Raw genomic sequence first — 15,305 nt, 5'->3', positions numbered from 1 at the left:
ACAACGAATCCGTGTCCTTGGTTCAGTAAGGGCACATCCACACCGAGCTTTCCTCCTAAATAGCACGAGATGGGTCAGTGACTTGACTTCTCTTCAACTCCTCGGACAGTCAACATATTTCGGACAGTTCTTACGCTCATCGGGTAGTCACGTCTACTATTCTAACACGGAATCGGCATTCAACGCGATAACGATATCAATTCTCGGGTTAAACAGTGTACGGTTCGACGATATCAAAACATTTTCTGTATATGTTCCACGTGTTGTCATCGGGTGTAAATATATTTATATTAGATAACTGTAGACTACAGTTATTCCACCACAATCACCCCTATTGTCCTAACCGAAATAAGGGGATCGCCCTGCTCACGGTGTTGATTCGTACATCGTAACGGGAATTTACGACTCCCGTTGACGCGCCTAACCGAGACGCATCTCCCCGCGACTGGACGAATTAACAGAGTTAAAGGCAGCTTCGAACACATTTCCTAGTAAGGATGGAAAATTTTAAGTGGTGGAGATCAAATCCTTCTACCCACACGTGACCTGTGACGCAAGTATGTAAACTCCCGGTAGATTAAAAAGTCAATGGGGAACGTTAAAAATATATGCGGAACTTCATATTGTCTCATGTGTTCCAGCGTAGTACATTTATTTCACTCTCGATTTTGTTGGAAACGATACGTTTGACAATGCCTAACACCTTCTTTCCTAAAGCACTTTGCAGCTTTCTTCCACGAATTTTGCTGTAGGAAGAAAGGTTTCGCTTCCGACGAAGTGAGGAAGCACAACTAATTCGTCAAGGATTATTTTTCTATCATCGACGATTCTTATCTGGACTAAAAGACCTGTTCCCTCCAGTTGCTACGAAGTTTAAGAAATTTCAAAGCTGACACCTTCTTACAGAAGTTTACTAGCGCAGAAGAGCCCTGCTGGGAAGTTCGGAACCGCGTAGCTCTTCCCCGTATCCAATTACCAATCCTCAGCAAGGACTATCGGAGGTAGAATTGCTTCGAAAAGATTTTCAGCACCCCTGTCATCCCGGAGTCCTTTCTGATCAACGTTGAATGGTTCCACTACCACAAGCGGAACTTGAAGGACGAAGCAACATGGACTGCAACATTTCAGCGATGGATAAGAATTTCGACCGGCCGAAAGCGTCATTTAGTGCGGGAACACCTGGCGGCGTTGACTAAGCTGGCATCCTGCACATCAGAAACTTTTTCGGATCTAAGAACTCTGTGTTACGGCACTTTCAAGATCTTGGGAGCTCTGGAAGGATTCCGACACCGGACCAATCAAGTTTACGACCTGCTCGTGCATATCATTGTGAAGAAGAGCTGGACCGGCAATTTTAACGGGAATGAGAGGCATCCCACGGATCTTCAAACCGAACCTTACACCCTCTAGCAACTGAGGGAGTTCGTTCACACAAAGTTGGAACTTTGCCCTGGAACTGCGTCAGGAGATTCCAAGCTCCGATAGTACAACTACGACTACCAAGGGCATGCGTATCCGTTAGGTCTTTGTAGAGGAATCGGAAACACGGAGTCCTTAGTATCCTTAGTATTTTTATGTAAAGCACTGGGAACCACATTGATTAATGTAATCAAAAATATAAGTTCCCATCTAAAAAAAAGCGCAGTTGCATTTTTCCGGTGAACCGATGCAAAAAAGTGCATACAAATAGTTGCATATTATGCACTGCCTGATACCATTTAACTTTCACTTATGACATTCCCAACCATTTAGGAGATACAGCCTGTTCCTGTATATTAAAAATAATTTGACGGAGGAGACAACGATTGAAACATTTGAAACTTAAACAATTACCACAGCAAAGAATCCGAAGAAAGATCTCATTGTCAGTTACAAAAATGGTTCAATTCTTAGCATTATGCCACAGGAGTTGATTACAATTCTTATAATCTACGTTACACAACAAGCGTACTAATGATTTAGTACTTTAGTTTTGAAGTAAAATTCAATAAACCCTTACATAATGTTAAGAGAGAGGCATAATACGATACTTTAACATGTCAGCGGTAACGAAGAATCCAGTGACAGCGACGGGATTGTACCAATCAAAATGCGTGCGAAAAGTTTAATTATAGATGACGATAGTGAAGAGGAACATACAATACAAAACAATCACATGTATCGTGGATTTGGCATTTTGGATTTTGGCGAAAGACACATTAGTCATGTGGAATTATTCTGAGACTCGTGGCATAAAAGCATCTGTTTTAAATCATTTAAGCGACTACCCAGGATTATTAAAGCTAATTTTACTGCTACATACAAGAATTGGACTCGTTGATACAAGCGACCAAGAGGAGTTGCCCAGCGATGATCATCGCTGGCGACTTCAACTTTAAGGCTACTAAATGGGGTGAGGGAGGAGAACGGCTGCAGGGGAACCAGCCTCCTGAATATGTTAACGAGGAATGGCATTGTTCCGATAAAAATGGCATACACCGACTACGCGTTTGTCACGTACCAACTTTCCTTTTTGCCATGTGGTACGCCAGATGTGACGGTCCTTGTAAAATTCCACGTAGTCCGGACGCCAAGACCTATCTATTGTTCTATTAACTCGCAACAGGCCTAGGAAGACAAACATAAACCGAATCTGTTCAGTTTCAGTTTCCTTCACGTTGATATTTTCGGTTTATGTTTGTTGCACGCTCTTACCTAATACGGAGAAAGCGGGTGTCTGGCAAGATAAGAGTTTTTCCACGAACAAGGATGCCCACGAGCCATATCTAGCTCTCCTTGTCTTTACTACCTAATTCATTTACCAATGGGCATCGCGGATCGTTACCCTCACTTTTCCACCAAAAAGTGTGGACAACGAATCCGCGTTTTGAATTCCAAAGGGAACACCCACACCGAGTTTTCCTCAGTAAGAGCAGTAGAGCGGTCAGATAGTCTTGAACGGTCACGTCTAGAGCTCGGAAGTGTATTGTAAACAAAAGAGAAAAATAAAAGTTTCTTTTCTCCTTAAATTCATTATTATTTTACGTGACACGTTCACCGGTCTGTCGCCATCTTGTTTTGGTGGCTTACCGGTAGAAGTGCAAGAAGGTGACGACTGCAGGATCTAAGAGGAGGACCTGATGGATACCTGTAGGAAGATAAACTCGAATAAGGCGGTTGGTGTAGACGGTATACCAGGAACGGCGGTAAAAGCATTGGTGGAGAGGAGAATAGAGAAAGTGTTGAAAGTGTTGAATACCGTGAAAGACACGGGCAAGATCCCGGCGAAATGGAAGATAGTTCAGGAAAAGGGTGGTGCTTTTATCTAAACCCGACAGAGACCCCACGTTAACATCGTCTTTCCGATCGATCAGTGTGCTTCCAGCACTTAATAAAGTCTGGGAGCACACGTTTAAGAACCTGATCGAGGAAAGCCTGAGATTGGACCCATTTCATGATGACCAGTATGGGTTCAGGAAAAGAGTGAGTATGGTGGACGCCCTGTGCCGAGTAATGGATCTTGCTGACTGGTTCAAAATAAGAAATAGGATTTGTGTGTTGGCGGCGGTGTACGCGAAGAACGCGTTCAACACTCTCAGCTGGAGTAAGATCTTGGAAAAAGCAGAATCTAGAGAGATATCCAGGAAATTGGTAACGCTCCTTGAGAATAATTTCGAGGACAGATAGATTCTAGCAAGGATGAAAAGAGAAACGGTAAGGAGGAATGTGTACGCGGGTGTCCCTCAGGAATCGATACATGGACCGTTACTCTGTAATCTGGTGTATGACGGTCTACTACAGGAGTTGAAGGTGATTCCGAAAATGAATGCCGTCGCATTTACGGAGAATAAATTAAGTATGGTGGTGGTGTGCCGATAAAGGTTTGAAGATTGCACAGGAGAAGACAGAGATGATACTGCTGACGGGTAAGCAGATCCCCAAGGTAATTGAAATGAATGTGGGGGCCACATTCTGACTACAAAGCAGGAAATGAGATACCTTGGGGTGTAGGTAGATAACTGCAGAAGGTTCGGGGCTCATTTGGAAAAAGTGTGCGACAAGGCCAATGCCCTTATAGGAGCATTGAGACCGCTGGTACCCAATGTAAACGATCCCACCGTCTCTGCGAGTAAGCTCTATTATGGAGTCTGGGAGTCGGTGGTGCTCTATGCGGCGCCTCTATGGGTAACGGCGGTAAAAAGGAAAAATAATAGGAATGTTCTTAAGTTAATGCCACAGTTGACTTTAGTATATATCAGGAGCTTTACAATAAATGTCTGAGAAAGCTCATCGACCTGGTCTTGTCGGTGGAAATGGGATTACGAGGAGCGGCTTCACCGTGGAGCTTTCAGATCGTCAATCAGTAGGCCTATTATATGAAGTCCGGTTCTAACGTCAGCTTCTTGAATCACGATGCCACAAGTAATAAGATTATGAGAATGGACGAAATCTGGTCGTCTGTCGCCATGAAGGACCTTGTCGACAAGCTCAGAAAGATAAAGCCGAATGGACTTCAACGACGCACGTCGTGATTAACACGTTTGCTGTGCTTGCCAGGCGGTTACAAAGTAAACAGAATGTAGCACACATATCACGGTGACGATTGTGTTTCACTTTATGTTTGGGCTATGGGAATGGCATAGCCAATGCAAAAGTATATAAAGTATAAACAAAAGATAATCAGATGGGAAATGGTAGAAAGGCAACCACGAAGAGACAAGCAGTAAGAATAAAGATACGAAAGGTTAAAGACCATTGCAGCAAAGAAAATTATAATTCATTGCTTCTGTGTGATATTCGAAGTTGCGTCTTACAAAGCAATTTTCACAGGAATTATTGTCGAAAGGATTTGTGATTATGATTATGTTCCCCATAATACCAAAAATATTGAGGGGAGAAAGACATAACGATTTATTAAGTGAGTTACTTTTACCATCTAAACATCGCCGTGTGATACAATTGCCATCATCTGAAGATGATAATTCATCAGCAAAATAGCGAAATCTTATAAGAATAGTTCTTACTATTCCTATAGTCCAATAAGTATTATTGTAATATCGTTGAAAAATCATTGAAGAAAGATCCAATGAAGTACAGTACAAAGAAAGTGAAAGTGCTGATGGGTCGGAAAAGATAGGAAATCCCAATGGGCCATGTGGCGTAGCAATATCCCCGTGGCCCTTTAAAAGAATTGGTACTTGATAAACATGTACGTGGCCATCTTGGGTCATCGAAAGCTGCGAAACTGTGTTCATGGTTGGAGTACTAAATCTGGTATAAGCGGATATTTTGGTGGAGAAAGTTGTCAGTTGGAGTTAGTCAAGAGTTGCAAGTTGTTAGTAGTTGATTGTTATAAGATATGAATTATCACTTACAAGTTATTTAATAGTACCGATTTAGTTGTTTTAATTGTATTACGTCACTACATCAAGAAGTAGCTCTAGTTAAATAATCAGAGCTTCCTGTTTCATCATGATTCAATAAATATTATTGATTATATTATTTGAATTGGTGTTTTAGTTTGAATAAAATAGGTAGTAAATAACTAGAAGGGCTAAATAGGATAAAATCAGACAAGTTGGTCGTGGAAGTAAATAATTACAAATAATTACAGTAAAAGTGTTAATAATTAATGTTAATAATAAGTGAAGGTAAAATTTTATTAAAAGTGTTAACAATGTCTGTTAATGGTAAATAAAGTTGAGAACATAACATTAACGAGGGCAGGCAAGGAAAAATCTACGTTATAAAGAGAAAATGCGAGGATGAAAGTCAAAACAACGGAGTTAAAAAATGAAGCTAAATCAACTAAATTACAATTAGCCTTTATATTATTGTGCCTTTATTGTACCTTTTATGAGTATTTACGGCGCCAAAGCAAATAATTCAAAACTGCTAAACTATAGCGAAGTGGAATATTTTTATGAACTTTTCGTCATTGATGAAATTTTTGAACACATCAGTGAACAAACAAATTTTTATTCTTTATAACGAAGAATGGCTTCTAACCGTTTACCGTTTTACGTTTAAATGATTACCAACAAACACAAATGAAATAAAGCATCTGTTTGGACTGATTTTATGGATGGGATTGGTAAAACTTCCCTCCATGCATCTGCATTCACGAATTATTGTATCATCAAACATTCCAGCGGAAAATAACGAGCAGAAACCGATTTGAAATATTGTGGAGAATGTTGCATTTCATAGATAATACTGTAGTTGATGCATCTGATCGCCTGTCAAAAGTTTAAACCGTTATAGACATAAAATTTTTTTAAAATATTATGATTCACCTGAAGTACTATGCATTAACAAGTCGCTAATCCCATTCCGTGGACAAATCATATTCGAGCAATATTTGAAACGGAAGAAACATAAGTATGACATACAAATATTTAAATTGTGCTGTGATTATGGATACATCTACAGTTTTCGTGTTCGCATGAGAAAAGGTGTATACAAGCAAAATGCACCACCAAATATTGTAATGGTTTTATATAAGGATGTGTTTTATAAAGGCCATACTTATTCACTGATAACTGGTACACCAGCGTGAATTTGACGAATAAGCTAATAAAAACAAATTGCAGTTTTAGAATACAAAAATAAAAGAGATGTTTTGGTTCTTTCTACGAAAAATTTTAGCGAAATGGTAAATGTAAAAACAAACAGAGAGTTTCATTTGTAGCGGCCCATGGCCGTAGAAAAAGTTTCAGGGTTGAATCGCATGGCCTGCGTCCGAGGCCAGGATGTCGTAAAAGAATAAACTCTGGGACTTACTATAAAGCGCATGGGTCTTCGAGGAAAATTTATTGTTTCACTGACTACGAGTTTTTCCCCACCTCGGAAGAACGTTTTCTCTTCCGAGGACCTCAACACCCTATACAAATGGAAACGAGGGAAAGGTCGGGACGGTAGTCGTTATCATAGTTCAGTCATTATCGGTGATATATCATTATCAGTGAGTATCAGAACATTATCGATATCACGTGATGAACAGTGAACGTGTTTTCATTCTGATGCTCTGGAAAAACCATCTTTTAGCGAATACGCAACAGGTCTTGGCCGCCACGAGGAAAACGGATGCAAATGCCCTGATGGAGGTAGTAGACAGGATTCACGAAATACGCCTGGAAGTTGGACTAATTGCAGCGGCCAGCGAACAACCGAACCGCGTCTCGGACATGACGCACGAGAGGGTATTGGAAGTGCAAATTAGCGCGATGAACCTCGACAGTCGTCACCGATCACGATCGCGTTCCAGAGAAAGAGAGCAGCAGTTCAGGCTATAATACCACAGAACTTTCCGTAACCGCGCAAATAACTGTCGTTCCCCCTGTAACTGGAACTAGGGAAACGCGAGCAGCCGTTCATGAACGCGACGTGCGACGACAGCTTCGTATCCCAATGCATTTTCATGACTAACACGAGTTCAAGGATTTCTTTCCTCGTGGGCCGGCTTACGCGTGTACTCGCGAACTAAATTACGCGGATGAGCAAACAAAGACGATTACGATCTGTTCGCGGCCAACAGGATGCGACTTATGGCACCATCCCGGTGTCCCTGAACCTGTCTTTTCGACGGGACTTCATATGGCGTTTTGTTGTGGCGGATGTTAATACGCCCATCATGTTGCAAACCAAAAATGTCGTTGAATACGATACAGGAAAAACCACTGTTGATCTTTCTGATCAAATGAGTGAGTATTGCAGCCCGCTGAGAAAGACAGTAAAATGGCATACGAAGTTAGTTTTCAAGTTTTTTTCAAATGCCGCTGCTATGAATGCCTTGTTCATGTTCTAAAATGTAACAAGAAGAAAAATGTCAATTACGACATTTCGCAAATAATGGGCAGACGCGCTCTCACGGCATTCAGATGAAGAAATACTAATCCGGGTCGATAGAAGAAGTCGATAGAATAAAGTCCGAAGATATTGTTCTGAATGCTATAACGTAAATCCAAGAGAATATTCGGGCACAATACAACTAGAAAGTTAACCAAACAGGTCGTCGCTTCTTGTAATTCTTGTAAAGCGAAACCAAATCTTTACTTAGAATGTTTTAATAAACTACATAAAGCGGTACATGAGTTATCATTACGAAGAGTCTTTAGGGCAAATCAGTATGGCGATCATCATAGCGAATTATCACAGCGAGTCCTACAGCAGAATTGAGTGAGACACGGTTACGACCGACATACACTATCTCAGTACTTATATTTAAAGTGATTTTAATATACGCTGGCTATTACATTTTTACCACTCGTCTCTTTAATAAACTAATACGTTAATACCACATCACACATTAAAATTATAACATATATTTTTTAACCTTGATACTGCCGGTCCCACGGACCGATGCCACTTAAACATGAAGTTCACCGTCAATTCCCGGGGAATGACGCCACGCTTAAGCTATTAATCTCCGTCAAGTACGCGTTCGTGCTTAACCAGAACTCATAATCGCGCCCGGCTTATCGCAATCACAATACTACACTAAGTTTCGTACCGTATATTGTCTCTTCGTTGAATTTTTAATTTAATAAAGTTTAACATTCTTACAATGCATGTCGTGATTATTTTTCGTTTAATCTAAACTCTTTTCTTGGTGTATCATCGACGCCTCGACAATACGTTCCGAACAAAAATGACACGTAAAGAGGTAGAAAACTTAGCTTGATGAAGCAAAGCATAGATAGGTATAGGAAGAATTAGAAAGAAGAAAGTTTTAGTTCGAGTTTAAAAAAGTAAAAGAAAATGCGTACAACGGCAAAAGTCGTTCAATAGGTTTACGTCGAGTGACACTCTTTTCGACCGGACCACCTACCGCGGGCAGGTTGGCAACCAGATGTCCGCACCTCATCGCGGCGCGCCTTCAATAATCTCAAGGACCCATCCTTATTGTTTACTATCGAAATTATCGAATAAGTAATCATGGCTCCATGATATAATCGTAGTTTGAATAATTTCATGTATCGAAAAAATAGTACCATTTGTTTATAAAAACAAAATATGTTCTTCATTTAACATTACTAATCTCTTTTATATTCCAACATGCAATGTCAAGATATTCGCAAAATTTTATTTAAGTTCCTTTCAGCGTGAGAGATATAAGAAGCACGTTAATATATCCAAGATAAAAGACATTGCAAAGAATGGGCCATAATATGTAACTCTCAGTGAAATGTACAAGAGATAGTAATAAAAATCTACCCATTGTTTGGAATCCGATGAATTACAGCTCTTTACTCCTAAATATTTTGTTCTTTTTATTTCTATTTATAAAAAAAAAAGGTAATATTTTGTAGTTACGTAATTGTCTTTAAGTGCAGATTGAAATCATTATAACTTTAAACATAAGTCCATTTTTTATTTATTTTTACGGAAAATTAACAATACAATTGCGCACGCACGGTGGAACCATGTGAGCACAATTATTAAGTAAAAATAGAGCCGAAGCAGCGATAAAAATTCAATTCAGTTTAGTTACTCGATACGACAGCTCTAAGAAATAATTTAGAGACTGAAACTTCGAGAAGCTGGGAGAGACTCTTAACCCTTTGCAGTCTTATGTCGTGTCCGAATTAATATCACTTTTTGTTGAGGAAATAGTAGGTTGGTTTGATCACTAGTTCCTACAAGCTAAGTTAGCACGACTTCTAACGACGCTCTTTTGTCTTAGACATCGGCCACGTGTAAATTATCTCTGTGTATCCAGCGTGTACGCAAGTTTTGTACTAGGAAGTGAAATATAGAATATATAAAGTAAATCCGAGTGAATCAATAAATACCAACTCTAAAAACTTATTGATTAACAGATTATGGGTCCAGCGCACTAAACTGCGGTAGTGAGGGTATTCATTATTGAATTTTTTTTTTTTACTTCTGTAATTATCCAAGAAGAGACCACGCCATGGTTGACCAGGAGAAGATGAGTGATGTGGACAAGAACATGAACCCTATCCTAAATAAGGGTAACTATGACTATTGGAAGATAATGACGAAAGATACGTTAGTTTTTCTGGGTTGCTGGGATGCGGTGGATTCTGGATTAACGCCAGCAGAAAGGCTAAGACCCGAAAACATAAGGAAGGACAACAAGGCACGTGCTTACATTTTCCAGTATGCTCGCTCCGAATATCTCACGAACATCAGCACTCTAAAAACGGCGAAGGAGTGCTGGAAGACACTGGAAAATATTCATGGGAGAGCAACTTCGATGGACATTGTGCATGCGGGAACTGGACACTATCGAGAAGACCCCTAGCATGGATGTCTCTACGTACTGTGGGAGGATCCCAGCCCTGTGTGACAAGTTGTCCATAATCGGCATGAAAATCGAAGACTATATTGTGGTTTCCTTTTGGCCGGCCGCACGATGGATCCGAATTATTCGACAAACCTCACGGTAACAAAGGTTGATAAGGATCTGACCTCGAAAGCGGTAAAGCCCGACCTTCTACTCGAGGAGAGAAGGATCTACGCGGCCGCAGAGTCGTCCGAACAAGGCAGCGTAATAATGACCAGGAGACAATGGAAGTCCAAGCTACAGCAGAACAAAAATGGCGCAAAGCCGAAGAACAAAGACCCACATGACCAGAAGTGCTACAAATGTGGAAAATGGGGTCACATTTTGTATCAGTGTCAAAGAGCGAAAGGAGATAAGGAGGAGAAGGGCCCCAGTGGGAAGAAGAAGCAGGAGAATAACAAGAAGGAGAAAGAATCGGAAGACAAAACAAAGTCGAAGGGACTAATATCGACACTCGCCCTATCATCCATCAGTTGTTTGGGAAGGGGGGGGGGGGTGGAAAATTCAATTATATACATTTTCGGGAGCTTACGAGGATTGGCCAGGTTTCGCGGATCAATTTCGCTGTACGGTTCACGACAACCCTTGCATTGACGACTGCAAGCGTTTAACGTATCTCCGCTCTTGTTTAACGGACGAAGCAGCTCTTACTATATCCTCGTTAAGTAACGTGGCAACCAATTACTCAGTCGCGTGGGAAATATTAGAAGAAAGATACAACAGACCATCTAAAATCGTTGAGAGACACCTGCAGGAAATAATCAACACAGGCTTCTTATCGCGCATAACATACCAAGATTTGCCGTCCTATACGACCAGGCTAGACTCACACTACAAGGCTTTAGAATCTCTCAGACAACTGACCGCAGATACCGTGCTATTGCATCTATGCACCTCTAAATTAGATCGGGAAACCGATCTCATTTAGGAGGATAAGGTAAAATCCATACCATTCCCTACGTTCAAAGAATTCCTTAAATTCTTGAACGAGCGGAGTCGAGTCATCGAACCTCCAAGAACGATACGCCAAACACGCGGGCACACATTTGTCACGTCGCAACCTTTGTCACTCTGTCCAATTTGCCGTGGACCACACAAAATTTGGACTTGCCGAGCCTTCGGGACGAGATCCATCGAAGAATGTCTGATGGCCGCCGAAGAGATATCAGCGTGTACCAACTGCCTATACGATATATGATAGGCCACATACTTTCACAGTGTACTGCCGGATCCTGTCGTATATGCGGACAACGCCACCACACCCTGTTACATAGATCTGACGTTCAAATTACGGATCGGACCACTTCTAGCAACCGAGCACCTGCGACGACACCTCCAGGCATAAGGCGAAGTCGATTGAAACATCCAAATGATACACCACCAACAGGCCCCGATCGACGCCTGCAAAAAACACAATTCGGATGGGTCAACGGGGGGAGCTCATTCTTCCCATTAACCGCAAGGGTCTTTCACACCTCCACAGCAGATCTCGAAACGGATCTCACCCGCTTTTGGGAACTCGACGAGGGACCACAAACAAAACACGTATCAGAAGCGGATCGACGATGCGAGGAACACTTTCAAAAGCACGTCCAACGCACCAGCGAAGGGCGATACATCGTCGCACTCCCCTTTAACGAGAAACTTTCTTCGCTCGGATCATCTAAAACAATGGCGATGAAACGACTCGCCTCTCTCTAGCGCCACTTCCAACGAGATCAACAATTCGAAACAGCGTATCGGGCGGTCATTCAGGAATATTTGGAATTGGGGCACATGACGACAATCACATCACATCACCAATCAGCCAATGAATACTATCTGCCACATCATGGCGTGATCAAGGACTCGAGCACATTTACAAAGCTCCGCGTCGTGTTCGACGGATCTGCACCGAGCACCACCAGAGTTTCCTTAAATGACACCCTTCATACAGGACCGAAATTATAAGAGGACTTGTTCGATATCCTCTTGAGATTCCGCTCTCATCAATATGTTCTCACAGGCGATATCGAGAAAATGTATCGACAATTTCTCCTATGTTCGGAAGATCTGAAGTATCAGAGAATTTTGTGGCGCAATTCAAACAGTGAGGTCGAAACTCACCAAATCAACACCGTTACGTTCGGGCTGTCAGCTGCACCCTACCTGGCTATCCGATGTCTCAAACAATTGGCAGAAGACGAAGGACATCGATTTCCGCGAGCTTCGTCAGTCTTGCAGCGGGATTTCTACGTCGACGACGCACTTACCGGGGCTGACACGATATGCGAAGAAGCGCTGTCAATCCGAACAGAACTCACCGAACTTTTCCAACTGGCCGGTCTAAAAATAAGAAAATGGGCATACAACAACCAGGAACTACTCAACGGACTATCGGACCACGATATAAACCAGAATCTACAACCAGAGTCTCAACCTTTAAAAACACTTGGGATTTTTTGGAGGTCCTCCGATGATTCAATCCTTTACTCGGTCGAAGCCATGGCTAATATTCCTCGCGTTACAAAACGATCAATTAGCTCCGTAATTGCTAGAATCTATGATCCTTTAGGACTACTCGCGCCAGTGATCGTTCGAGCAAAAATGTTGCTTCAGAGAGTCTGGGCATTGAGGGTCGATTGGGATGAATCGCTTGCCACAGATTTACATTTAGAATGGAACCGGTATTATTCCTAATTAGCACTCCTGAACAATATTACATTCCAACGCAAGGCAATAATCGAATCCGCGACAGAAATCGAAATGCATGGCTTCTGCGATGCGAGCGAGAAAGCATACGGAGCTTACGTTTATCTCCGAACCGTTAACCCTGACGGCCACGTGCGGATCTAGCTTTTAACTGTAAAATCAAGGGTAGCCCGCTCAAGTCCCAAACCATTCCTCGGCTCGAGTTGAGCGGAGCCCTTCTTCTTACGTCCCTGATGTCTACGATACAACAGGCTCTATCGCACAACATTTCTTGAGCTGTCTATTGGACCGACTCCAACATCGTCCTCCATTAGATCAATACATCACCTCACACACTCAAAACATTTGTAGCTAATAGAATCTCCGAGATCCAGACTAAAACTAGCTTTCGCAACTGGCGACATGTTCCTACCAACGACAATCCCGCGGATCTAATCTCGCGAGGACATACACCTGAGGAATTTCTTCGCCCGACCATTTGGCAGCACGGTCCTGAATGGCTCCAGCAGTCTGAAGATCACTGGCCGACATGGACACTGATACCGCAAACGGAATTACTGGAACAAAAAAGAGTAACCTGTCTGTCCGCAATTCCCGCCGATTATAGCTTGCTGCAAAGGCATTCATCTTGGCCTAAGTTGATCAGGATCATCGCTTGTTGTCTCCGTTGGAAACAAAAGCATAACCGAGCCACACCCATAACTGCAATCGAATTAAACATAGCCCACGACAAACTTATAAAATTATTGCAAGGCATCTATTTCTCTGCGGAAATCCGTACGCTCCAGAGGGATCGAAACGTGACAATAAAGGGGAAGCTCACGCGACTTAACCCATTCATAGATAAGAAAGGAATATTGCGGGTAGGTGGCCGACTTAGTCATTCGTCTATGACTTTCACTCAAAAACATCCTATAATCTTGCCTAAGTCATCTGTTACAGCACGCATTATCGATCATGAACACAACGTTAATATGCACTCAGGAATACAGGCTACGTTGTACGCCGTACGACGAAGATACTGGCCCATCGACGGTCCAAGTCAAGTTTGGCATACGATCAAGAGCTGCGTCCGTTGCTGCTGCGCTCACCCACCTTTACCGGAGGCGCGAGTGACGGAATCACGCTCATTCACGAACGTCGGCGTCGACTATTGCGGACCATTCCATGTTAAAGAAACGAGAGATCGCGACCGCCGTCAGATCAAAGCATACGTTGCTATCTTTGTATGCTTAGCGGTTAAGGCGGTGCATATCGAGCTTGTCGGCGATCTCATGAGCGAGGCTTTCATCGCCGCACTTCGGAGGTTTATCGCTCGACGCGGGTTTGCTCTACCATCCATTCTGACAACGACACAAACTTCGTTGGCGCGAATAACGAATTACGTGAGCTTCATGACCTCCTGCGATCGGACTATCACAAATCCAAAGTATACACATTCCTATCAGATAAACACATTGAATGGCGCTTTATCCCCCCTCATTCCCCGCACTTCAGTGGGCTCTGGGAAGCAGCGGTAAAGTCGTTTAAACGCCATCTCAAACGCGTAGTCGGCAACGAGTTACTTACCTTCGAACAGTTCAACACCCTGATTATCGAAATCTAAGCAATTCTCAATTCACGACCGTTAACTCCAATATCCTCCGATCCGAACGACCTCATAGTCCTCACTCCCGGCCATTTCATCATCGGCGATTCATTAATGAGTTTACGGGAGTGAGATTTCAGGGACATCCCATCCAATCGGCTCTCCAGATGGCAACATCTCCAACAGCTTAAACAGCATTTTTGGAACCGCTGGCATAAAGAATACTTGAACGAGTTGAGCAACCGCACCAAATGGAGCAAGGGTGGGCACAGCATCCAGGAAGGCGCAATTGTCATCCTCAGAGAGGACAACGTGCCCCCTATGCAGTGGCCTCTGGGACGAGTGGTCAAGGCCCATCCAGGCGCCGACGGTGTCATCCGAACAGCTACAGTTCAAACGACGAAGAGCATCTTGGATCGGAGCGTCAAAAGGCTTGTCCCACTGCCCATTCAACTTGATTTCGATACTGCCGAACAACCAGCAGTCGAAACGAAATAACATTAGAATTCCAAACAACGCTACACCTCTTTAATTTTGATCGGTACCCTCTCAAGGGGGGGAGGATGTTACGTCGAGTGACACTCTCCTCGACCGGACCACCTACCGCGGGCAGGCTGGCAACCATATGTCCGCACCTCATCACGGCGCGCCTTCAATAATCTCAAAGACCCATCCTTATTGTTTACTACGGAAACGTTCGTTCTGTCACGTAGGATGCTTTTGCGCCGCGAGGTT

The 15,305-nt window shown here is 42.7% G+C and overlaps 2 protein-coding genes across 2 annotated transcripts; both read left to right on the top strand.

The window, feature by feature from the left end:
- The first annotated feature begins 3,119 nt into the window (after positions 1-3,119).
- Positions 3,120-3,666, top strand: LOC132911381 (uncharacterized). Its single transcript, XM_060968003.1, has 2 exons — positions 3,120-3,294; positions 3,365-3,666. Exons 1-2 carry the CDS (start codon positions 3,120-3,122, stop codon positions 3,664-3,666), a joined length of 477 nt encoding a protein of 158 aa, XP_060823986.1.
- Positions 3,667-12,310: 8,644 nt separating this feature from the next.
- Positions 12,311-15,068, top strand: LOC132911380 (uncharacterized). Its single transcript, XM_060968002.1, has 3 exons — positions 12,311-12,957; positions 13,341-14,288; positions 14,711-15,068. Exons 1-3 carry the CDS (start codon positions 12,311-12,313, stop codon positions 15,066-15,068), a joined length of 1,953 nt encoding a protein of 650 aa, XP_060823985.1.
- Positions 15,069-15,305: the final 237 nt, after the last annotated feature.

The sequence above is a fragment of the Bombus pascuorum genome, chromosome 10 (assembly GCF_905332965.1).
Source record: "Bombus pascuorum chromosome 10, iyBomPasc1.1, whole genome shotgun sequence".
Classification (NCBI taxonomy): Eukaryota; Metazoa; Arthropoda; class Insecta; order Hymenoptera; family Apidae; genus Bombus; species Bombus pascuorum.
Note: the sequence above shows the minus strand (reverse complement) of the source record. Positions and strands in the feature narration are given on the sequence as shown.